The 26,964-nt window shown below is 39.3% G+C and overlaps 1 protein-coding gene across 1 annotated transcript; it reads left to right on the top strand.

Annotated features, from left to right (window-relative positions):
* Nucleotides 1-1,551: 1,551 nt before the first annotated feature.
* LOC131217261 (mannosyl-oligosaccharide 1,2-alpha-mannosidase MNS1-like) lies at nt 1,552-25,523 on the top strand. Its single transcript, XM_058212140.1, has 14 exons — nt 1,552-1,970; nt 2,729-2,776; nt 2,987-3,178; nt 4,169-4,281; nt 4,559-4,624; nt 4,798-4,969; nt 7,735-7,824; nt 15,864-15,988; nt 20,652-20,717; nt 20,917-21,025; nt 21,119-21,217; nt 22,343-22,423; nt 22,527-22,697; nt 24,995-25,523. The coding sequence occupies exons 1-14, from the start codon at nt 1,818-1,820 to the stop codon at nt 25,241-25,243; spliced, it is 1,734 nt and encodes a 577-aa protein (XP_058068123.1). The 5' UTR covers nt 1,552-1,817; the 3' UTR covers nt 25,244-25,523.
* Nucleotides 25,524-26,964: the final 1,441 nt, after the last annotated feature.

Below are 26,964 nucleotides of genomic sequence, written 5' to 3'. Positions count from 1 at the left end.
GCGTTTATAGTAAAAAATTACCGAGAACGTTCTGATTAGCCCGAGTTATTGCACGATGCTCGTGCGAAGAGAAATGTACACTAACGTTAGGTTTCCAGCTTGTACAAGTCAGGTCCAGTATCCAGTGATTCAAGCCGTTGATGCTGCGGCCCACAGTGTGTACGGTCTAAATTATTCAAGAAGAACGGTTAAAAATGAAAATACAGCAATAGTTTTCATTGGCCAAATGGTCTGTATCTACGACTGTCGTTGCTGGGGAAATTTTGCGCAACAGGCATATATACTTGGAGGCCCATCATACCAATGGCTTAGATCACTGAGACGTGGGCCCCACTAATACAAATGGAAATCCTAAACGCACCGTATGATTGACGCAGATTGGGTACTACCCCCACCGGGACCTACCCAGAGACGAACCGTCCTGTCAGGGGTGTGGGCCACCGTAATGTATGTTTTTTATCCATACCGTTCATCCATTTTGAAGAATCATTTTAGGTGATGATTTCCCTTCATCCATGTCTACGTGACCTTATGAACAAGTTGGATGGCAAACAAGCATCACGGTGGGCCTTAGGAACGTTTCAACGGTAGGGTCACTATCACCACTGCTTCCTTTGGTGTGGTACACTCGAGCATTTGACGTGCTTCATTATTGGGCCCTCGTACTAAAATAATATTTCAAAATGGATGGAAGGCTTGGATAAAGCACATATATCACTGTGCACCCTACAGCCCTTGACTTGACCGTCCGTCTTTAGATTCCGGGCTAGTGCCGAATCCACGTCCCCGTATATGATATCTAAGCTGCACACTGCCCTCTTTGTCCTTGCTCGTCATTATCGCGCGCCGCGAGCCTCCAACAAGCCACGGCGCACGTTAGCGTGGCACGCGGCAGTGTGCTAGCTAGCCGGGGCGCGCACGATTAGATACAACAAGCCCCGCGTATCTCCTCCCCCGAGCCCCCGTGGCTCATAAGTCAGGATGCGGATTGCGTCCTACCCCCGCCCGACTCCAGCTGGGAACGGGCAGCAGCTTTGAGTGGCCACCGTGATGTATGGGTCTTATTTACACCGTCCATCAATTTTTTTAATCATTTTAAGACAAAAGCCAGAGATTATATTAGATCCAAGGTTCAAGTGGACCACACAACAGCAAGCAGCAGTGATAATGATTTTCACCATTGAAACTTTTCTAGAGCCCACCATGATGTTTATTTTCCATCCAACCTATTCATAAAGTTAAATATACCTGGATGAAGAGAAATCATAAATATCAGCTCCATCCAAAACTTCTGTGGCCCTCGACAAGTTTTCAAAGGTGAGAATTTAATCCCCATTGTGTAGTCCACTTGAGCCTTGGATCTGCCTCGTTTTTATTTTATATACTAAATTGATACGAAAAAATGGATGGACGGTGTGGATAAGACCCCTACATCACAGTGGTCACTCAAAGCTGCTGCCCGTTCCTAGCTGGAGACGGGCGGGGGTAGGACGCAATCCGCGTCCATGAGTCATCAGCCAAAACACTCTCAGAGCGCCTACGGCGCCGGTTATCAAACTCCCCTCGAGCGGCGCACGTTAGCTAAGCTTAAGTACATCGCCGCAGCGTCACTAAATTTCAACAGTCCCTGCGACGACCAACGACTGAGAAGAAGCTGAAGAAGCCTAGATTCGATATCTTCCAAGCAAAGGCTCCCAGAGACGTTCCATCAAACAGAAGATGAGCGAAAGATCGCTGCCCTTCTCCTTATCTTCCAGATCCGTTTGAACGAGAAATCGAACAGAAGATCTCCGTAGATCTCTCGTCTCAATCTGACGATGGCCCGAAGCCGATCTTCGTCGGGCGGCTGGCGGTATCTCCACCCCTCGTATTACCTAAAACGCCCCAAACGGTTGGCACTTCTGTTCATCGCCTTCGTCGCCGCTTCGGTCGTCATCTGGGACCGGCAGACTCTTACCACAGAACATGAGGTCCGACGAGTTATATCTTTCTTTGAAGTTGTCTGTTTTCTCCTTCTGTGATCCGATTTTCTCTTTTCTAAGTGATCTCTGCAATTGTGTTTTGAAGTCCTCAATTCTGTTCAGGTTTCAGAAAATTGAGTTGTAGAAAGTTCTGACTTTTTACTGCACGATAGGTCTTGGCGTGGTTGTGAGAAATCCGCACTTTTCATCATGTGGGCCGGACTTTGTGTGGGCCATGGCCTGAAAATCAGGCTGGTCTGTTCATTAGGCCGGCCATACTTTGTATGCGTCATTGGCTTGAAAATCTGGTTAGTCTGGTCACACATGCATGAAGAGAATGGACGGTTGAAAAGAATTGACCAGTGGCTCATATGTGAAAAACACTTGGCCCGGATGATAAACAGACTGAAGTGAATTTTTGGGACACCAGATGTATGCTGTGGGGCCTGCCTGATGCATGGCACCAGGCCTCTCACCTACACTTGCCTGTGTTGGGAAAGTCGGATTTGAATCCTACTCTTGTGAGATCCTGATTACATGTGTAGTTGAAGTACTCTTATTCTTGTGGGACGTTTTGCGTGTATATGTGGATTTTGAATTATAGGGCCTTTTCCCCCCTTTTGCTGCAGTTTAGGCCCTTTAAGGAAGAGGCCAGTGCGTGTTTTTGATTGTCAGAATAACAGTTCTTGCTACAGCTGAACGAAAAATCAGTAGAAGTACTTTGTCAATGAATTTCTTTATGTTAACCACTTCATTTTAATTGGCAGGTAGAGGTTTCTGTACTAAAAGTGGAACTGAGCCAACTTCAGAATCAGGCAAGATTTATAGCATTTACTTTCATTTGTACAGAATTAGGCTTTTATTGCTGTTGTTGTTGTTAGCAATATCAGTGCCCTTTTGTGTTTTTCAAATTACTGACCATTGGCTTCCCGACACACCGTATAATATTTCAAGTTTCTTTTTTTTCCCCTTTTCAAATTAGTGGACTGAGCCATATTGACTGAAGTTGTATACAATTCATGCAGTTGAATGAGTTAAAGAAAATTTTGAGTGATGCGGGTGAAAACATCGACCTGGGTGGCAAATTTAGCGAATCCACCAAGAAGAGTCATGATGATGATCCCATTGATAGTGAGCGAAGAGAGAAAGTGAAAGAAGCTATGCTTCACGCATGGACCTCTTACGAGAAGTATGCCTGGGGTCAAGATGAACTTCAGGTCTGTTAACTCTGTTTCATGATATTGCTTTCTTTATCACTTCCATGAAAATCGTTCTCTCTTATCTTAAATATCCTCACGTTAATGTTTTTTTTTTTTACATGGGACTTTTGTAATATGATTTTTTTGCATTAGAGTTTAAGAAGAATGTATGCATGCACTGCAAAAAGACAACAATGCTCTCTACATATAATCTCTCTACATTGAATACATGTTAGAAACACAAGAGAGAGAGAGAGAGAGAGAGAGAGAGAGAGAGAGAGAGAGAGAGAGAGAGAGATGCTAAATTTTCTACTCTCTTGATACTTTTCAATTTTTTTTGGGTTAAAAAAATCAGATGAGACAGGTCCATATTGTCCAATGCAACATGATGCACTCCGTATTATATGTTTTCTGGCTTGACTACACACCCTCTTATATCGATATCTAGCAGCATAAGCTTGGCAGCAATCTAAGAAGGTGGTTGGAAAGGCACTGGTCTTACATCCAACAACCCTTGCCAACTTGGCTACCCACTATTCAAAATTGACACCATAATCTCGCATTTTGCTAAATTAATCTTGAGATCGTATTGGTGTCGATACATCCATAAAGGCACCCCTTTGAATTTTTTTTCAATTTTCTTTCATTTTCCACTTCCTCTGTTTTTTTTTTTTTTTTTCCAACATGGAGAAGCTTAAAAACTTAAGTGCGAATAACTCTACGCATATTTTGGGAATCAAAATACAAGATTTGAGTGGGGTTCAACAAATTAAAATGGAATTGACCATTGTGGGGAAAGTGGAGAAGTGGGCAAACCATTACCTTTTTTTTTTCTCCCTTTCTAGGTCTAGTTCTAAAATATGGAAGTGAGCTACAGCTCAAGGTTACTGATGTTTAGCTTTCTTCAAGCACCGATGATGTTTTTCCTTTTTACTGGAAAAATCTATTGTTCTTTTACCATTCATGTAAGCCTGACGCAGCCAATATGTTATGTACTTCTCGTGTCAGCCACAGACGAAGGATGGCGTTAATAGCTTTGGTGGCCTGGGAGCAACCGTAGTAGATTCTCTTGATACATTGTACATAATGGGTCTACACCAGCAGTTCCAAAAAGCTAGAGAGTGAGTTTTAACTTTTGCATCTGCTTTCTTTTTAAATGAACCATTGATTCCACTATGCATATAAAAGACATTGGATACCTTCTAAGACTGAAGATTCTATGTAGCAAAGGCTTATGAGTCTGAAATAGTAAGCATTCAGATTTCCTTTAAAATTTTCCCTTACCAGTTAGGTACTATCAATTAAGCATGTAGTTCCCAATGACATTAGAACCAATTCTTAAATAACTAGATTATTGTTGTTGATTTGGTCTTAATTCATATTGTCTCTTTATGTCAGGTGGGTTGCAAATTCATTGGATTTCAACAAGGATTATGAGGCTAGCGTTTTTGAGACAACCATAAGGTTGCATTATAAGGTTTAATTTTTAGGGTTGTTGTGTAATTCATCTTCTTTCCTTGTGGAAAGAAGTCTTGTGGCTTATGAGAGTTCTTATCATAATAACACCAGTTGATAGACAGCTAACATATGTCTGTCACTTCAGCTTACACATTGTCTCTATGTTTCATGGATCCCAGAGTTGTTGGTGGGCTTCTAAGTGCATATGATCTCTCGGGAGACAAAGTATTTCTTGAAAAGGCTAAAGATATTGCAGATAGGTTGCTACCTGCATGGGATACAGCTTCCGGGATTCCTTACAACAGAATTAACTTGGCTCACGGGAATCCACGTAATCAGGGATGGACAGGGGTATTCAAACTTCTTCCCTCCACTTGCATGTTTTTTTTTTCTTCTTGTTGTGGAACCTCACTGGGAGGCCTAGGCACTTGATTTTGGATGATGGAATACTGTTGGGTATACAGTTGTTACAGGTATAGGTAACACTAGTCTAGGTACTGGATACAGCCTGACTTGATGGGACAGCACTTGAATCTTGTCTCTTGTGCCTTGAGCTTTGTCTTTCGCCATTGCTTGAAACATTAGATATGCAGAGCAATTTTGCTTGGCCACTCCAAAATAGGTGTAGTATCCTGTGTCAAACGCTAAGCTATATACTGTCTTTGTGACATATCTGCTCATGCTTTCCTATCTGGATGCAACATCACATACGTGGATATAGGGTGTGGACCTCTGTTACATGATTTTTCAATTGGAAAACAAGCTTCTCTAGGGGCTTTATAGAGGAACCGCAGAAAGTTATAGGATACCTTGCTCTTCTCATCAATATTTTCTAAGAGGAAAATTTGAAAGCTTGATATAGAAAGATCAATGGTCTAGATCACCTCTACAAGGTTAGAGAAAACCCCAAAACTCTTCATGTGCTTGAAAGAGACAGGGAGGGAGGGAGGGATGGGGACTCTCATTCATAAGTTCAGTAGCTGGCAAAGAATAGCTGAATTTCATAAAACATTGAGGGGGTATTTGTTTTCTTATTTACAATTGGAAATAGAAGTAAATAAATAATCATTATTTCCCATATGAAATACATGGCAGCCGCCCATACACAGTGACCTTTGATTTGACTTGACACTAATACCAAGGAAAAAGTTCAAAAATTTGTGGAGCACACCATGATATATGTGTATGATCCAAGCTGTCCATTCATTTTAACAGATCATTTTAGGGCATGAACTGAAAATCGAGGCAAATCCAAAGTGCAAGTGGACCACAACACAAGAAAGAGGGGGATTGAACACCCACCATTGAAAACTTATTGTGGGCCATAGGAATTTTGCATCAAACTGCTATTTGTGTTTTCCCTTCATCTGTGTTTGTGTGATCATATGGACAGGTTGGATCACAGATACACATCAGTGTGGGACCCACAGATGGCTTCACATTTCAATGACGGATGTAAATATCCCCTTGTTTGCTGCGGTGTGGTCCACTTGAGCTTATAATCTGCCTAATTTTTTGGCACAAGGCCTAAAATGATATGATAAAATAGATAGACAGCGTGGATCGATCACATACATCATGGTGGGACCCACAAATTTCACTCACTTGTTTCCACCCGTTTTTTTCAAAAAGTAAATTCTGAAAATCAATGCGTAATTACCGTCTCTACTTCCCCTCTTCCAAACAATGGGAATAGGTTATAATTACCTATTTACCACCATTTACGGTGGTAAATAGGAAAACAAACAGGCCCTGAGGGAGGGAGGGGCAGATAGGGGATCTCATTCATAAGTCCAGTAGCTGACATTGAAATAGGTGAATTCTACTTCAACAAATGGTGGTAAATAGGAAAACAAACAGGCCCTGAGGGAGGGAGGGGCAGATAGGGGATCTCATTCATAAGTCCAGTAGCTGACATTGAAATAGGTGAATTCCACTTCAACCATGACCGTGGTTGATGGTATGTTTCAAATTGCTTCATGGTTTACACATATCTTTGACACGGTGGACAGTTTGCAGCATCTGCAAACCTGGAAATTATCCTCATGTAAGATTACTTTTGGTTTATACCAGGTGGCTAGGAATGTATCTGTTGAATCTGTGTTTGACAAGTTCTCTCATAATCCTTTGTAGTCGGTTGTATCTTCCAATCTTCAATGCATATGAGATGGAACTGTCAAATAGAATTCAAAACTTCTACCAGCTATTAATAGTGCTTATAATTTATTCGTATATATTCAATGAAAAGAGGATAAACATTTTACACGACGGCTTTCTGCACGTGTGCATTGAGTTCCATGGCACACAAAGTTCATTTACCTTTTCTTAAGGGCTCAATTGGGAGCTTGTAAATGGAAGTAAATAGGAAAAGGATTTGGAGGTAAATGAATTGGGAGTAAATGGCTTTCAAAGTTGTGTTTGGAAGGGAGTAAATGAAATGCATTTGAAATCAAAATATTCTGTTTGGATGAGAGTAAATGGGAGGAATTGGAATGCATTTGAATTTTTCAATATATTCACAGGAATATATGTGATATCCCAAATCAACTTGGATATCCCAACTTAGTGTACATATGTAATATTTAATAGAATGATTGTAATAAGCCCATTGAAATATATACTTTAGCGAAAAATGAGAAAATTTAGAGTCTTGGGTAGGTCACAAACTTGCCAACATTTTTTAACCATCCATTTAGATGGCCATCCTTTGGACGGTTTGGATTATTCTTTCTGTGTGATTTTAGTGATGTAGCCGATATTTGCTTTGTTTTAGAGTATCATTAGTGTGACACGTGTATGGTAGACATGTGCATAGCAACACCTTTGTTTACACGTGTGACTCTCCAAGGGAGTTCAAAAAGGCATTTCACCACATTTACTTCCAAATCCTCTCTCGTAGAGAGGATTTCATTTACATGCACATTTACTCCCATTTCATTTCATTTACATGCATTTACTTCCATCCAAACACACCTCAAATACCATTTACTCTCAATTCCACCCATTTACCTCCATTTACTCCCATCCAAACAGCCCCTTAGATTGATGTTTACATATACTTTTAGTTTTAACTTTAAAAAAACAGTGTAAATATATTTTTCTATTCTTGCTTGCAGGGTGACAGTATCCTAGCCGATTCTGGCACTGAGCAGCTTGAGTTCATTGCTCTATCTCAAAGGACAGGAGACCCTAAGTACCAACAGAAGGTTTGTTGTAATTATTCTAAAAGACGTTTTAATAATTATTCATGTCTTCACCACAGAATAAATGAACGGTGCACTGTTTTTCATGTATGTTTTTATGCATGTGCATCTGCATAAGAGGTGTGGGTCTTGGCATGCAATCTTTCACTTGTTCCCATATATGTGTATATATATGATTCTGTCACTGGTTTCTTCTAAACAACTTGAATGCTTAACTCACATCTTATAAGAAACTTGATTGTGTAACTTCAAATTTAGTGTGAAGCTACGTGTTCTCATGACAACAAATCATCAGTGTCATTAAAAAAAAAAAGTATGAAAATTCAAACAGGAACTTGTAAATTAATGTTTAGGATAACAAATAGAGACCAAGCCAAGGTGTTAATTCAAGGAACATAGACAAACCCAAGTTATGTCCCCAAAATTGTCAAAGAAGTCAGACAATGGTAATGGCAGTAAATATATAATGATTATTTGCTTTTTTAATTGTGTGGTGACGTCACTTACATTTGGTTGCAATGATGATTTTGCTACATTATTCATTTCACCCATAAATCACTATAAAAATGGAAATTTTATATTGTGAAAATATAATGACTACAATTTGCTTTATCTACTTCCTTTACAAGTGTATTTGATTCTCAATTTACGAGCCATAATTCTTATTTAAATAAACACCTGAAAGTGATAATGATGGCTCATTTCCTTTGCATTTCATAGGAAATTGGAAAACCAAACAGGCCCAGTGTAAGACTAGTGGAAACTACCTAGTTGACTGCAAGCAACAAGGGGCGGAGAGTGTCTTTACATATATATATATATATATATATATATATATATATGACCCGCCGACAACTAGCGAGAAAAGAATACAAAAGGGGAGAATCCTCGAGGAGCCAACAAATATCAAATTGCTAACAAACTAAAAATCTATAAAAGGGAGGTCCAATCAGCAACAAAGGCAATGACATTAGGTATCACTACCTCAGCCGAGGATGAAACATCACAAATATAGTGTCTATTTCTTTTAGTCCACATCACCCACCAGACAACTGGGAGAATCTGATGCCAAAGAGCCATGTCCTTTCTACCGCCCGCCATCTGACTGAAGTCCCCATCAGATTTTGGGAAGATATCTGGTGTGGTGACAATACCTTCAAGACTTGGGTAATGGAGCCTCCATTAGATTTTGGGAAGATATCTGGTGTGGTGACAATTCCTTCAAGACTTTATTCCCTCAGATTTACAGGCTTGCCCCCGACAGGAATATATATATTAACAGCTGCTGTTCTTCTTTGTCCGATCAACCAGTTTGGGATATCAGATGCACTAGAAATATAAACCAAAGTGAAACTGATGATTATATAGAACTTCTGAAATGTATCTCCTAAGTTAAGATTACCAACTCTCAGCCTGATAGTATCATTTGGCCTCTCGAGAAATCAGCTTCATTTTTCGTTAAGTCTCTTTACACAACAATCTATCCTACTGCGCGCCATTTGACTAAAGTCCCCTCATTCATCTGGAAGTACAAGGTCCCGCCTAAATATATTTGTTTCGGGTGGCTGGTTAGCCGTAATAGGATCCTCACTATAGATAACCTATCTAAGAGAGGCCTGCAACTAGTTAATGTTTGTCTCTGTTGTATGCGCAACGTTGAATCAGTGAACCACTTATTGGTTCATTGCCCCTTCATCTCCTCTATTCGAGAAGATTTCTGCCAGCAGTTCCCGGTCAGTTGGTGCGCACCAGAGTCTGCAGCGAAGATATTATCCGATTGGAATGGTTTTAAGCTCGGAAAAATCAACTCTATCATATGGCGTATGGCTCTCCTGGCCATTTGGTGGGTGGTGTGGGAAGAAAGGAATAATAGGTGTTTCAATGATCGGCCATCCTCGGGTAGGATAGTAGGTTCTAAGGCTAAAAAGCTGGTCATCGAATAGGCTGTTAATGTAAAGGGTTTAAAGAGGGTTAATTTGTCTTTTCTTGCTGTTTAGGTGCGTTCTGCTATCTTAGCAGTTCGCTTCCTTTGTGTTTTTTTCTTTTTCTCTTTTGTAAGTTTCTTTCTTTTCAATATATTTGCAGTTACTCTAAAAAAAAAAGAAAAAAAGAGCCATGTCCTTTCTACCCAAACCTCTCCCAATGCCATTGCCCAAATATCACTAACGTTGCTTGGCATAACCCATAGCTTGCTGAAAAAGAGGAGGAAGTGAGACCATACCTTAAGACGTAAATGAAGAGATGATCGATTGACTCAGCCACTGGCTTACAAAGATAACATCTATTCGGGATGATCATGGATTGCTTTTGCAAGTCATCAATCTTCCAGACTTTCTTCCTACTTATCAACCAAGCGAATGCTGCAACCTTGGGGGAATTCCCTATGACAAAAAATGGTGAGCACGGCTTCCTATGACGCCCATTACAGAGGGACAGATCATCTTAAAGAAGGATCTCACTAAGAACTGCGCGGAACTATGAGCTTTCCAAACCATTCCATTGCTGCCACCAGGGGAAATCATAACGAAGCCGATTCAAGAGATAAATACTCTTCCATCTCGGATTTTGTCAAGTCCCTTTTGCATGGGGGAGTCCAACACGCTTCGGAACCACTGTTAGAGAACCACTCCGCCATTGTGATGTCTTTGGAAGGCACTAAGATAAATTAGGAAAGACTTGGTAATTGGTATAGGGGCAGATCTCCTAAGCACAAGTCTTCCCAAAATCTTACTCTAGACCCGTCACTGATAGAGAAGGTGATACCTTTCCTAAATTTTGACTTGAGCAACATAATCGACTTCCAAGTATTAGAAGCCCTGTTGAGAGAGGACTCCTCCACCTCCCACCCCCTTCCACAATCCTATACTTGCTAGCAATAATTATCCTCCAAATGTTCCTTCATCCGTCCTGAACCTCTAAAGCCATTTCTCGAGAACAAAATCATTCATACAACAAAGATCCCTAAGAAGAGGCGTACAAACTTCATTCCACTTCAAGAGATGGAATTTGTTACCATCTTCCAATCCCCTTCGCAAGAAGTCCCTCAACTTCTCCAATCTTTTTCGAACCACAGACTGGCGCTTGAAAAGCAACACAAAATAAAGTGGCATATTGGAAAAAGCCGATTTTATAAGAGTTAACCTATCACCCAGGGAGAGATATCTGCTCTTCCACTTTGACAATTTTCTTTCAATTCTCTCAACCACTTTATCTAATAAATGCATGGCAGGTTTTTTGATGCACAAATGAAGCCCCAAATAAGATGAGGGAAGAGATCCAATCTTGCATCCTAAAATCGAAGCTAAATAGTAGAACTCTTCTTTAGATAAGTGGATGCTCAAAATCTCGCTCTTACCCATGTTAACCTTCAAGCTGGAGACTGCCTATGAGGCTTATTGGGTGAAAGTCTTTTAGGCTCTCCATTCCTACTTTAGGAATTATAATGATGAAAGACGCACCATAAATCGGACAAAGGTGACCCTTGTTGAAGAAATCCTTGATGAAAGCTAACACATCACTTCTAACAACCTTCTAAAATGCTCAGAAGAAAGCCATGGCAAAGCCATCTGGCCCCAGGCCTTTATCTTTACTCAAACTGTCCATAGCATCCTTTGCTTCAGATTCAGACACCTCCATTTCTAGAAATTCCGCTTTTTCCTCCTGTACTCTATTGAAATGAATTTAGTCTAGCCAAGGATGAGAAGAAGCTTTTCATAAAAAAACAACAATAGCCCTACAAACCTACAATTTCTCTTCGAATCTTTTTCCATTCACGATGATCGAAGAAATTCTGTTATTTCTTGCTCTAGTGGATGCAGCGTTATGGAAAAATCATGTATTTTTATCTCCATTTAGCCACAAGGCCCCAGACATTTGACGCCACTTGATTTCATCCTCCTTGAGGCGCTTGGAATATCCCAAAACCAGCTTGCTATGCCTCATTTTATCCACAATAGACAAGTCAGCCCCTTCCTCCTTAATGTCAAGGGAGTGAATCCCATCTAGTATTCCCATAATTTCAGCCTCTCTATCCCCGTAAACCTCCTTGCACCATGTATTCAACTTACCTTTGAGAAGCTTCAGGCTATAGTGCAGTCTAGAACTAAGCTTCATCAGCAACTTGGAAGGAGTTCCACTGTTCCCCCACTAACTTATGGAATCCGTCCACCTCAAGCCAGGATAGGTCAAATCAGAAGGGTATGGGACCCCAGCTACTAGTCTCCACTTCCAGAATGATAGGTCTATGATTCAAAGGGTCTGGGGAGGCCCCTAAGCTGCACTAAAAGGGAATCTGTCCATCTACTCAGGCCACCCCATAAATCTATAGTATAGAGTCTAGACATGATCGGATTACTCTGCCTGTTGATCCGTGTGAATTTAGCCCCCAGCGCATAGGAATATCAAGCATATCATACATCTGAGACCAATCAGCAAACGCCTCATGCTTTTGGAAAGACGGGAACCTAAAGATTTCTCATGTGGAGCAAGTCACGTTGAAGTCCTCTCCTATATACCATGGAAGAGACCACTCCAAAAGAATAACTTGTAACTCATCCCAAAATTTGGATATGATCATAGCTTTAAATGGCCTGTAGACTACAGAGAAAAGCCACCTGAAACCAGCAAAACATCTACCAGAACCACAGAAACTGATAATTCTCCACGCCAGCTGTCTTCTTTTCTCCAAATGGTCGAATTTCAAGCAACCAGAATTCCACCTGTTCTTCCCACCACATCCAGATGGACAAACTCCATAGATTTAATGCCCCAGATCTCATCCAAAAAGTTTACTGTCAATAGAAGAGATTTTAGTTTTCCTGGATAGTAACAATTTTGGGCTTTCGACTTCCTACATGTCTCTTTAACTTGGAGCCACTTCACTTTGTTTCCCAATCCCCTGGCATTCCAGCTTTAAATATCCATTGTGATACTGATCTCGCCCTTCTGCCCCTCATAGAACCACCCACCTTGTTCCCTGAGACCAAGTTAATCGAAGTTTTGAGGCACGACAGCTCTCTCTAAGCTTTAGGACTATGCTGAAAATTTCTCTTAATAGCGGAACTGCCCCGCTGTTCGATGAATTGAATTACAGCTATTGCATCCTTGTCCCGAGCTTGGAAGGACATGCCTAATTATCTTCCCACTCTGTCGATCACGTCCTTAAGTTGAGCTCATCTTCCGAAAGGGCCTCAACGGTTGGAGCAGTGATGACGTCTGAACTTTCCATCTCCAGGCACCAGCCCTTGCCACTCGCAGCTCCTCTCACACTCCACGTACTTGCACTCCTGCATTTTTTAGTAGAAAAATCTTATAAATTACGATCTATTCATTCAATATTTCCCCTTTTTTTTTTCTTAAATTACAAAATAGCACATTAAATCATGTGTTGAATATACTAATACCTCGCCCCATCCATCTGTATATCCTGGTTCAAACTCTTCACTGCTGGATACTAGATGGCACCTCTTTGCATTTATTGCTATTCTTTCTCCACGAGTATCGTAATTCGAATAGTGTCATTACTCGTTACTCCAAAGAAATCCATTTCTCTTACATAAACCAAATGAAGCTGGAGATAACCATGACAAGAACTGAAGATGAATTTACAGAAAACATGGGGAAAATGGGACCAATAGGAGGATGACTTAATTGGTGAACATAGGGAATAGAGGGAACCAGGTCCAAACTGAGAACCAGTGCTCGGTTGAATTTACTCTAAACTACAAACTGAGGCAACTAATTTCAGGCTTGTCTTTAATGTGTCCAATCAGAAGTTTCTGTTTGATGGCTACTTCAGCATTCGTGTATATGACAATGGTCTACCATGTTCCCATTGAAGATTCTGCAAGCATTGAGTTACTGCAAATGAATTTCTCTGACATTTACCAATATTGTTGTTATTACTCTATAAACATTTGGTATTCTGAATGTTTGGTTAACTACTTCATTGAGAAAGATGTCTGAAAAAGAGCTCCTCATGCTCCATTCTTTCTGCAACAATCACTTCTTGTGAGTGGCTGTTTTGTAACCATTCAACCTGAACATAAAGTTGGCATATATTTATGCTTCTTCTTTCTTGATGGGTTGTCCAAAACTATGGCGATGGCTAGTGGCTTGCCTCTCCAACATCAGCTATTGCTTCCTGGAGAAAGAGTTGGTGAATATCCTCCAGATATTGGATGATCAGCAGGAGTTAATCTTACTTCTATCCTGTGTTACTGGATTTGTTATGGTATTATGCTATTCATCAATAACCATACAATCACAAGTATTGTCATGGCCTTCCTTGGTTGATTCAGGGTTTTCCCACTTATGGTTATATGACTTGTAAGTTTTAACATTTGAAATGTGTTATTATAACCTACCAATGACAAACAAATCTCGCCATGGACCTTTATACTTTTGAAGTGTTTCAGCACATTCTAATTATAAAAAAATGGATCAGTTTGTTCAACATAATGTTAATACACATCTATTGTGCGACGAGTATAATTTTTCTCTCACGAGGAGTCTCTCGATGCTTTCAATGAGCATGCTTGGGGATCTGTTATGCGCTCTTAGGTCTTACTCTCTTTTGTTCTTGTGGCCTCTTGTTCTTTCTTTCACTTGGAAATGTGATACAAAAGGATTTTGGAATGCTGCAAATATCTGATGAGACTTCCCTTGCACATAAATTGCTAGAAGGATTACCATTGAACCAACTCTTTTGGTTTGTTTCCCATTAAAATTCCTTTTTTTTTTTGTCCTTCTTCTAAGAAGTGACAGTATTTTATTAGAAGAAAGAAAGACAACAGAACAGGATTCTATGCCCCAAAATTACAAGCTAGACCAGAAGGAGCCAACTGAACAATTAGCCAATGACATGATGGACAAGGCCCAAGCTATCATATCCTAAGAATGTTTTCCATATCGTTATTGTGTAATGTATCTCATCCTTGGGATACAGATGCATATCGTTTATTGCATGGGATATTAGGAAACATGGGGAAGCGTTAGGAAATTGGTCGATTTTTTTCAATGAAACTTCAGGGATTGTTAAAAAAGACATCAATACATACTCAGAAATCAAAACATCACAAAAACAAGTGCACGTAATAGGTTTCCTTTGTATGGGGTCCTAATTTATGCATTGTCTGACTGAATTGATGCAAGTGTATTCAAAGTCTATTCATGTAATTTATAAATGTAAGAAGACGTGTATGGAAACACAAGCAATACATTCAAAAGCAAAAGAAGAAGTAGAAAACTAGAAATATACCTATGAATAATGTGTGTAGTTGTGGTTCATACCCACAGAACTACGCGATGGCTCAAAATCATCATCTCTATCTCGACGGAGCTCGGCATAGTACCGTTGCTCCACAAACCAACAATACTATGCCTAGGTCATAGTAGAATATAGTGAAGATACTCTCTAACATAACACTAGTACCCATCCTCTCCGATTTGAGAAATTTCGAATTCTCTAATTTTCCGCAAATTGGCCCTTCTCCCAAATCCTAAAATTAGAGTGTGTACAATGATGATTTCATCAAGCACTCTTGAATACTCTGAAATAGGGGCCAATTGACCGTTGATCAAAGTGGAATTTCAAAAAAAAAAAAAAAATGTTTTAAATTAATTTTTAGCCTACAGATTACCTTTAAGCTTACCAGACGTTAGCCTACAGATTACCTTTAAAGAAATCGATCAATCAGAATTACATAATTGACAGTTGAAATACTGCTTAAAAGTAAAGATCGATGTGGAAACAAGTTCAACATGGTGTTATCAGAGGATGTAGTCAGTAGACTCATTGCAGATATTATTTATTTTTATAAATGCTTTGTGCATTTGGGCTCCTGTGTTACTAGCTTTTGCATTAGCTCTAAGGTTCACATGCTCATGGCTTCCATTGTTTGATCTTGTGACATTTTTTAGTTTCTACTTTGCAGTATCCATCAAGTAGTTTGTCCTCTGTTTCTAAGCTTCAGAAGCTCTCCCTCATTTGCTAGTTTGCTTCGCATTAAGATGGATATTTTGTGTTTTCTTTTCTGTCACAGGTGGAGAAGGTTATCACGCAGCTTCGTAAAACATACCCTAGTGATGGCTTGCTACCAATTCACATTAATCCTCACACAGGAGCATCTTCATACTCAACAATTACATTTGGTGCCATGGGTGATAGGTATTCGACATACTTTGGTTGGATATTGAATACGTTACCATGCAGCTTATTGTTAATTTAGCATATATGGATTGGTTATGGCATCTTCTCTGTGATTGAGAAGGACTCTACAGCACGAGTTTTGATTTACTGATAATATTCAATTCCTAGAACAAAACATAGTTTGATTTTGTTCCACTGTGCTCCCCTGGTGAAGAATTGCAATGGAAGGTAAGAGGGAGGTCCTCAGAGTCAAATCAAAGTGGTTTTCTTGATAATTGAAGGGCAGCCTTGGAAAATTGGTCCTGTAGAAACTCGCTTTTATCCTATCTAAGGTCCAGAGTTACGATAGACATGGACATCTCTCTCTCTCTCTCTCTCTCTCTCTCTCTCTCTCTCTCTCTCTCTCTCTCTCTCTAAGAACACCAGCAACACCAAAAGCAATGTCAACAACATTCCTAACCCTTGAGAATGGGAGATATCGCAGGAATATGGGGAAATATTATAAATATTGCATTAAGTTTCATAGTCTAAGGGAAACATTTGGGAAATTTTAAGAAGTGGTGGAATTTTTTAGTGAAACTTCAGGAGATGTTAAAATACATGATTACACTTAGAACTCAAAATATTAGGAATAGTAGTAGTAGCAGCAGCAGTAATAGTAATAGTAGTAGTCAATGTTTTAAATATCATTTTTGGGTAATGTATCGCACCCTTGGGATACGGATACATATCTGTTATCGCATGGGATATATCAGTTGTATTGCATACTGTATCGTTGTTGTTGGGAAACATGGGAACATTGGGAAATTGGTTGAATTTTTCAATGAAACTTCAGGGATTGTTGAAAAAGACATCAATACACACTTTTAAATCAAAACATTAGAATATATATATATATATATATATATATATATATATATATATATATATATATATATATATATATATATATATATATATATATATATATATATATATATATTGCACATAATGGGAGTTTCCTTTATATGGGGTCCTAATATATGTGCTTTCCAACTGAATTGATGCAAGTATATTCAAAGTTTATTCATATAATTTATAAACGTAAGAAATGTATGGAAACACAAGCAATACATTCAAAAGCAAAAGAAGAATCACTAGATCAGGTTACATACATGTTTAATTTTGTGTTTGGATACAAATATTGCAATTGATTTGCGAGAAATTGAGAAATTTTGATTTTTCTCAATTTTCCGCAACTTGACCATTTCCCCTAAATCTTGAAATCGAAGTTCAAAATCCATGATTTTTCATGTAAAATATGAAGAATCATAAATTTGTAACCATTTGACACTGGTTTAATGTGATTTGCAACAACAACAGCAGCAGCAGCAGCAACAGTAGCAGCAGCAATAATAACAATTAGTGATGCAACTGTATAAAAAATGAGTTCATATCATTCAATGTCATATGGTACAAGCAATAAAACACGACAATACAACAAAAACTAAAAAGAACAATTGGTCTCAAATCCACATGGAGTTTCCCAGTTGTGGAGCATGTCTCTATGTTTGACAAAATACTGGCTTCAGCGTGAAGGACAAAATTTGTCTGCCCTCTTGAAATTTGTCTGCCCATCTCAAGAGGGTAAATGTAATTGTCAGCAGCACCCTTGCCAAAGAGGGTAAATGTAATTGAAGCCCTTTCAATGTCGATATGAGATTTCTGTTATTTCTATCAGTTTTTTATAAAATATCATCCTCATTCATGAAGAAAATAATAAAATAACCAAAGTTATGTGGTCTCTTGATGGGAATAATAGTCTCTTCTTGGAGAAATGAATATCACATAATGCAGGAAATATCACTGATATCACGATATATCAGCTGATATCCTATTGGATTATTACGTTGATATCTTGTATAAAGTGCATTCCAAGAAGATATCGTATCAATCATGTGGGAAAACCTAGATATGGGCCAAATTTCAACCAATGTTGTTGATACTTGGAACAAGGTCTATATAAAGTTCAGAGGAATGCAGATGAGGTGGGTGACACCTGTGCAAGAGAGGGGTTGACTAGAGGATCATTCGTTGTTGGCCCCTTGGTGCCTATCCTTTAATGTATTTGTTTCTCTTTTCTTTAATAAAAGTTTACTTGCAGGGGAAAAAATGGAGTTGTACCTTTTGTGGGATCTAGTTGAGTGTGGGCGTACTCTGAAACTAATATTTAGAACCATGAGGTTATTGGGGTTGCATTAGATGGTGCATCAACATCACGATCATCATCATTACAACCTTGTCCCAGTTATTTCGGTCAGCTTTATGAGTCCCGTTTCGCCAATCATTCATATCTAAGGCCCTTTTGTCAAGTAGCCTTTATATCCTTTCTTCAACTCGATACAGGTCCATTTACGATCGTCCCCACATCCTTCTTTTCAGACCCCATGACCTTGCAATAGGTGTTTGATGCTTATAGTTTGGAAAATATCATGGCATGAGCTAATGCACACAAGAGCCCTAAGGACAACATAATAGAGGAAATAGAACTAAATTAGCAGCTCATATGAACATTTTTACTTTCTAACAAGTATAATGCCAAAGTCAATCAAAGGCCTTTTGCTCACTTGGCCACTGGGGTGGGGTGCATGGTGTGCTGTAAAGGCCATTACAGGATTGTAAAGGTTGTTACATAAAAGGTAGCGGTGGCAGTCATAAAGGCTGTTACGGAAAAAATAACCCGTAAAAGTTATTACAACTCCCGTAACAGCATGTTATGCGATTAGGGCTGTACATGAGTCAAGCTAGCTCAACTCGGCTCGAATCAGCTCGGGTTGACTCAGCTTGAAAGGCCAACTTAGGGCGAGTCAAGCTTATTTTTTAGAGCTCGAGATGAGTTCGAGCGGAGTTCAAGCATGGTGCATATCAACTCGACTCGGCTCAGCTCAAGTAATATATATATATATATAACTTTTTTTAAAAAAATTTAAAAGAAAAAAAAAAAAAAACCCTACCCGACTCCCCTTCAATCTCTCTCCCTTACCCTACCCAGCCCACACCCAACAGCCCGTCGGTCACCATCTCCGCCCGCCTGAGGAGCTCTTTGCCCCTCTCTATCTCTCTCTCTCTCTCATTCTCCTAGATCTCCTCTCCCTGATCCGCCGCAGTCCCAACCTGATTCAAATCAGCTAGCCCACTCAGTGACTTCTCTCAACCCGCGCCCAATCCCGACTCGTCTCAGGCTCAGCCCATTGGCCACTACAAAGGTATGTGATTAATGTTTTTTTTTTCTTTTATATATATATATATATATATATATATATATATATATATATATATATATATATATATATATATATCATGTATTAGTATGAATATGATTGGAGATTTTTTTAATTTTCATTTCTGATTTGGGGTTGGGCGCTGGGGTTAGTCGGGCTGGTTTGGGTCGGGCGATGGGTTGACATATAAATAAGCTTTACTCGACAGGACTCGAAAGCTTTGACAAACAAGCCAAGCTTCAATGTTGAGCTCGAGGGCGAGCTCGAACTCGAGTATAGGACCGACGAGTTGAGCCGAGCTTGGCCCACCTCAACTCGGCTCGGCTTGATGTACAGCCCTAGGACCGATACAGGTTTTACAGATTTTTTTTTTTTAATAAAAAAGACTCTAACGGCTGTTACAACCCCCGTAACAGCAGTTACACCCCGTACTGTAAAGGTAATAGTGGTGGCCGTTATGGCCACCATTACCATTACGGAATACCATGGTGGGGTGGGGAAAAGAGGGAGGAAAGTCTGGAGATGGGTGTTATTGGCAGATCTATGGGCCTTATGGGGGGAAAGGATTAGCCGATGCTTTCATAATATAGAAGGGTAGCAACGGATGTGGTTAGGCGAGCTAAGCTAGATGTTGTGGATTGGGCCTTGGGGTCCCAAGTCATGGGAGATTGTTCTCTTTGGCCTCTTGGGCTGGCTTGTAATTCTTTTGGCCTCTTTGCCTTTAAATCAATAAAATCTTTTTTTAGAAAAAGGGTAATGTGAGGAGCTTCTGCTCCCAATGTTGCACAGCTATGAATATAGATTTCCTTTTGAGAGTGCTGGAAGTTCCAATATAATGAAGGTCGGAAAGAAACATTGATGAACTAGTTACCAGATAACAATATAGTTTGGAACATCCACCCTCCATATCCCTAATGATTGAACCTCTACTGAATAACGGAATATCTTTACTCTTTGCCTGTGAAAAAAATTATAATTGATTGGAAATGGTTAAATGAATGACTAGATGTAGTATCCAACTCAATTGATTAATCTGACTTGGTCTTGAAATTTCATTGCTTTGCTGGTATAATGCCACATTGAGAGCAGTTAAATTTCAAAACTGTTCTATTGGCATTTTGGTAGCTAGCTTTTGGAGAGTTTTCGTTGTTAGTAAAACCCCATCTGTTATACATGTGAAAGCTCCTCTGTGGCTGCAGGTTTTAGTATTTCCTGTTTTTCCTATCATTTTCAGATTTATTGTAACTGGTTATCAAGGTTAAGTGTATGCAAAACCCACGTAGTAGTTTATTTATTGTTTTCTTTTTTAGGTTTTAGTAAAAATACGTTTTTGTTAATTATTGGGGACAGAAATTGCTTGTGAATTGTACTTCATTTATCAACACCATATCATCGTTAATTCCAATTGTTGATCCATGCAGCTTCTATGAATATTTACTCAAAGCATGGATACAAGGGAACAAAACTGAAGCCGTGAAGCATTATAGGTTAGAAATGTTTATCATCCCTTCTATTTGCAAAGCAATATTGTACTGTCTCAAATAAGATTCAGTTTTGAGTAAGAAACCGAGAGTAAATTACATTTGAGTCTCACTCGGTGCATGTTTTACTAGCACGGCTCATTTTTAGAACAATCAGTGATCTACTTAATTACTTTGCTAATTTAATCAACTCTTTTCCAAACAGAGAAATGTGGGAGACATCCATGAAAGGTCTGCTGAGCTTGGTTCGGAAAACCACGCCATCATCTTTCACGTACATTTGTGAGAAAAATGGTGATTCTCTGTCCGACAAGGTAATTTCTTAACTGCTGAAAAGGTTCTTCTCTGATGCATATTCACTATGTTATCTTGTTGATATTGATTGCTCCATTTCTAAATATATGCAGATGGATGAATTAGCATGCTTTGCTCCTGGGATGCTGGCTCTAGGATCATTTGGTTATGACCCTGAAAATGCAGAGAGATTTTTATCACTTGCGGAAGAGGTATTCATTTTTTACTAGGTCAAATAGATTTCTTTATTTATTGAAATGAGCGCAAACCAAAAGGAAAATCTCTGCTTGAGATTGGCTACCTCATTTGCGTCACATGAAACATGACAAGTCCGCAAATCTAACTCATCTCCACTATATATAATGTGAACATCTATGGACAATTTTACCGCTGTAATTAGTCATCCATAAATTTGTAAACTTTAAATTTTGAAAGGATGTTCGGATGTATATACGTCATCAACCGGAGATAGTTCAGTCATTTACTTCTTTTTAATGTGAGTAGTCCTCTTAGCACATAGTTTGCACCACCCACTCTCTCTTGGACAGAAATCCGTGGGAAGCTCATGCAAAAAGCTATTGAACCCACCATGATGTCCATGCATCAGTCGCAGCGACCTAACTTTAGGACATGAGCCAAAAACTGAGTCAGATCTAAAACACAAGTGAGCCACAAAACTGGAAACAGTGAGATGGGGATGGGAACCTTTACCATTGAAACCATCATTGGCAAATTTGACAAGGATGAGGAAAAAATCCTTCATCCCTTCAATAAAACCCTTCTGCTTTAACTGAGTCCAGGTAATGTCTCTCTTAAACTATCAAATCCGGTTTACTGTTACTGGGGTAGGCTGTTTCAAGCAGAAAACCTTGGAGAGCTTCATATCGCCCTTAGTCTCAGATCGATCATGACTCATTTGTTTTCCTTAATTCAAAGTTCACGGTGACTATTTGATTCCCATCCACCCCATAATAACTAAGCAGTCGATTGATGGGTCTGAGGAAGAGACATTTCTTCACTTGGGGTATTATAAGGTGGGCCCACAACTTGACTCTGTATTTCTGTCCATTCCTCTCCTTCGCTTGCCTCCTTCATCGAGCTGCCATAGGAGAACTGATGAAGGGAATAGAGATGATGATAGAGATCATACTGAGAAACCGAAGAATTCCATTCCGGCTCATCATAAAAGTGCCATGTGAGCAAAAGGATGAACAGGCAGGCCAATCATCTTGTTCAATAGCAGATTTTGGTTTAGCTTTTACTCTTTTGCATAGGACTTTACTTGCTCTGGGTTTCTGGTTTCTTGAATTAAAGTTTTTTCTTTCTTTCTTGTGCAGCTTGCTTGGACTTGCTATAATTTCTACCAGTCGACTCCAACAAAATTGGCAGGAGAGAACTATCACTTTTATTCTGGTCAGGTTAGTATTCTCTGCCTGAGATTGTCTTACACAAGATTGTGGTCTGACTAAGTATGCATTACATAATATTGTGGTCTAACTAGTATGCATGACATAATTGCAGGACATGAGCGTTGGTACATCGTGGAATATATTAAGGCCAGAGACGGTTGAATCGCTCTTCTACCTTTCACGTTTGACTGGGAACAGGACATACAAAGAATGGGGTTGGAACATATTCCAAGCATTTGAAAAGAATTCCCGCACAGAATCCGGCTATGTCGGACTGAGGGATGTATGCATTTCTAAAACTTTTTGCTATCTATCTCGCCAGACTCCTTTTTCATTCTTGCTTATTCCATGAATGTTGGTAGAGCATGCATAATTAATGCCTCTTCATTTCAGACATGACCAAATTCCCATCCTTCTGACAACTAAACCTAACCATCCAGTAACTACCTTTCAGCTTGAAACTTGGGTTGATGAGTTATTTTTAACTGTATTTTCAATTCTATGACCAAAATAATCTTTCAATTTCAAGGAATTACATGCTTTCTTGCCGAGGTTTCCTCAAAAAAGCACCCTCATCAAACCATTCCTTGGTAAGAATGTTGTTCATCGGCTTGACCTATTGAAAGTTCAGTTTTCGGCTTGGTAAGAATGTTGTTCGTCAATTCTTTTTGTTGTTGGTGTTTTTACCTATTTTAAGTTTTAACCAAACATCGCTGGAATCTCCACAACTGTTCTGAGTGCAATGTAATGAACAAAACACAATACACTATCTATTATAAGCCCCTGCTCAATTGATGAGTAACAACATTTTTTTAAAACGATTTCATGAGCAACAACATAGGCCCTGGTCAAACACAAATCAATATGATTTAGTGGATTATTATTGCCTTCATGTTGAAATACATAAAAAAGAAGACAAACAAGAGAAGGGGAAAAAAAATGAACTGATGGTTTACCCCTTTTTTTGGGTTTTCCCCGCAACACTCTACTCTGTTTCTATTTGCCTGATCCTGCTCAAGGTGCAAATATTGCATTTTCATATCCAAAATAATCATAGATCCAGTAAAAAATGTGTTTCTAAGTTTCCTCTAAGGTTGAAATGAAAAACAAAAGGGGGAAAAGAAATATTCAATCGAAAATGGGCCTTAAAGGCTATAAAACCACCAATTTTTTAGTCAAGATCGTTTCACCCCCATTTTGGGTGTCGCCATTGGCTGATGATGGTAAGCCCACCTTGGCCAATGTGATATTGATATTCAAAACCATGGATGGCAGGGATATGTTGTATAAGCGGGAGCTAAAATTTTCAGTATGTTCTCCATGAAAATTGAAATTTGAACCATTCAGTGTATTTTGCAAGGACAGTCATTTGTAAAAAGAAGTGTTAAACATACGTGCAAGACATTCTCAGAGGTTGACACAAGACGAAAAAACCTTGATTGATAATGTTATCGCTTATTTATTGTTTTCATGTGCCTTGTAACATATATGCGTTTTTCTATATATCATCCTTCTGTGAAGTAATTTGTATTGATATATCCTTTTATATGTTGTATGACAGTGCAGATATCAATGTGTGTTGTAATCATTTAAAAAAAAAGGATATCAGCATGTCGCATGCCGTTATAAAATGGTTGCTATATTCAACACTTGGTATCTGATTCTCACATTGACATGTCTTCATTTCCAAGTTCCATAGAGAAAAGCGCAATTCAGGGATCATCTCATTTCTCCAGTAGATTCTGAAAGCCGTTGGATGTCCCTTGCTGACTCAAGCTATAGCCCCACAAATCCACTGCTGACAATCAGAAAGTTCAACACCACCTGTTTTTCCTCCAGAAATCTGGAGCTGTCCAGGATAAGAGGCATCCGTAAGAGATGGGAATGGAAACTTAATCTCCTCTTTCTCCAGTCCAGAGAGTGTGTGTGGATCATCATACCCAAGCAAGAACCACACATTTCATGAGGGACTATATTTTATCCCCTTCCTATCATAGACCCTCCATGACGGAGTGTGCTTCTAAGAATATGGTACATAGGGCTACTTATGAGTTCACAGAGCCATCAAGAATTGCTTTTTGGCTAGCATGTAACTCCTCATAAGTAAATTAAATCAAAGGGACCAAACACCAATAGAAAGTGTAAACGAGGCATATATTAACTTAAATTAACCGACTAGATTGTGCAGACCAATCCCAAGATCAGATTGGTTGAACAATCATAACCTCTGATTTGAGGACACTTGTTTGTGGAAATAGGACCATTGGAAGTTTTTATTTTTTATTTATAATTCGTTTTTAATTGCCCAGTAAACATCAACCGATCTGATAGTTGGATAATCAAATCAGCTTAATTTGGATGGTCTGATTTGGATGGTTTAATTTGGCCATTTGTATGCCACGTGTGCAATTTTGAAGTGCCTGCGTTTCATCCATCACCCTCAGTTGGAGTATCGAAGCCTTTCACCTTTCTTTTTTCTGTTTTGAATAAATATCCATCATCCAACAATGAAAAGTGAAAATCTACGCTCCCTTTTTGCAGTTATATTAAACCCTATGCTTCTGAATTTTGGTTGCTCAGGTCAATACAGGAGTCAAAGACAACATGATGCAGAGCTTCTTCCTTGCAGAGACGCTCAAGTATCTGTATCTCCTATTCTCACCGCCCTCAGTAATCTCTTTCGACGAATGGGTATTCAACACAGAAGCCCACCCACTGAAAATTGTTCCTCGCCATGACAGAGGGGAGACCTTGGGACGGTCAGATGGGAAAAGGAAGCCTCCAGTTCTTTCTTTCGGAAGGAAAGGGGGTCATTCCAGAGACAATTAGGCACCATCTTCGAGTTTAAAATTTTGGGTTTTTCTTCAATTCTAACATTTCCAGGCGTTTCAAAGGTAAGCAGTCAAAGCATTCGACGGCTTCAGTTATCTCCGTCAATGATCTAGCACCATGGCCACCCTTCATAAATAACACCAGCTAAATGAGTCTGTATTTATGGGAGATTGAATTCGAGCTGTGGCTGTTCCATTTGTAATGCGAAATGTAAAAATAGGCTAGATTATTATTTGTTATTATTATTTATGAGAAACTGATAGGTGTTAAATGGTTAGTGTGCTATTTTTCAAAGCAATTTTGCTATCATCTGGTAACAAAATTGGAATGATTTGAACTAGAATTTAAAGATTGCTCAAACAAGTCACCCTTTTTTTAAGGCCATTTTTAATTGTTTCAGTGATTTTCATATGGTTCATATGATCATGCTTTGTGAATGTGTAAATTCCCATGAAAAGGTTTGCAAAATTTTGAAGCCAGAGTGGGAATTAGGGTCATGGCTAAAAGACTCGGCGGCAACTCTAGTTGACTTGTTGGGTCCTGAATCAGAGTTGGGACTCAGCCAAGTTGGGGCTGAAAGGCTGACTGCAGGTTGACTTAGTGGTATCAAACCAGATTGCATCTGCTGAAGGATATGAAACTTTCCATGAAGGGAGATTTTGCTTTGCATGAAGTCAAAACACCAAATTAGGTAGGCAAAACCAATCACTGAGTGGGAACAAAGTGGACCAACATTTCAGTTGATCTAGTCTGTTCATCCAGCGTATCTGATATTACCGATGGTGGCTGATACCTAAAAATCTCCCTAATCAGATGCTTTTTAATTGTAAAAAGATGGCAAACATCCATAGCTTCTGCTGTCAGGTGGACGCATAACCGGATTGCCTGCACCCGGGGTGAAAATATTGATTCGGTAGTGACCCCTCCATGATTTATTTGTTTTGTCCATTTTTTTTTCAACTCATTTTACTGCATGAGCCCAAAAATGAGGTAGATCTAAATCTCAGGTAGACCACACCACAGAAAACAGTGATATTGAAGACCCACCTTTAAAATTTTCATAAGGCCCACTGTAATGTTTATTTGCCATCCAACCTGTTGACTAGGTCACAGAGACCTGGACGAAGGGAAACACAAATATCAGGTTATCCGAAACTTTTGGCCCCCAATAAATTTTCAATGGTGGCCATTCAATCACCACTATTTACTGTGGTGTGGTCTACCTGAGATTTGGATCTGCCTAGTATTAGGCTAATACCCTAAAATGAGCTGGCAAAATGGATGGACAGCATAGATAAAACACATACATCATTGTAATGACCAGTAGGGGTCACCACTGATTCTGAGTCCCTAAACTTCCGCATAAACAATCTATGTATCATAACAATCTAACCGATCACCCACATTCATGGCACCACAACTTGTACCGAAAATCCTTGCTACCAACACCAACGTGCTATGGTAGGACATTGGTGCCATGACAAAGGTGGGCCTCACCAAGAAGATCATGGGGAACAGAAACCAAGCCGTACAGAAAATGGTCCGCTGAACATACAAGTGCGGCCCATCTAGTGGGCAGATCCACTAGATTTTTAAGAAAGCTAACCATCATGGTGTGGCCTATCTTTTTCACAGTACAAGTAGCATGATGGCAGGAAGGTTGACGTAGGTGATTAGTTCTCCATACCAAATAGTAAATGGAACAATGTACAGACTCA

Source organism: Magnolia sinica, chromosome 10 (genome assembly GCF_029962835.1).
Source record: "Magnolia sinica isolate HGM2019 chromosome 10, MsV1, whole genome shotgun sequence".
In the NCBI taxonomy this organism is placed as follows: Eukaryota; Viridiplantae; Streptophyta; class Magnoliopsida; order Magnoliales; family Magnoliaceae; genus Magnolia; species Magnolia sinica.
This window is presented reverse-complemented; position numbering and strand designations above follow the sequence as displayed.

Bases quoted from the DNA above. Each gene is read 5' to 3' on its own strand.
- LOC131217261 (XM_058212140.1), top strand. From the start codon at position 1,818: ATGGCCCGAAGCCGATCTTCGTCGGGCGGCTGGCGGTATCTCCACCCC. The intron at 1,971-2,728 runs GTCCGACGAGTT...TTTAATTGGCAG, and splicing joins CTCTTACCACAGAACATGAG to GTAGAGGTTTCTGTACTAAA. The intron at 20,718-20,916 runs GTTAGAAATGTT...TTTTCCAAACAG, and splicing joins GAAGCCGTGAAGCATTATAG to AGAAATGTGGGAGACATCCA.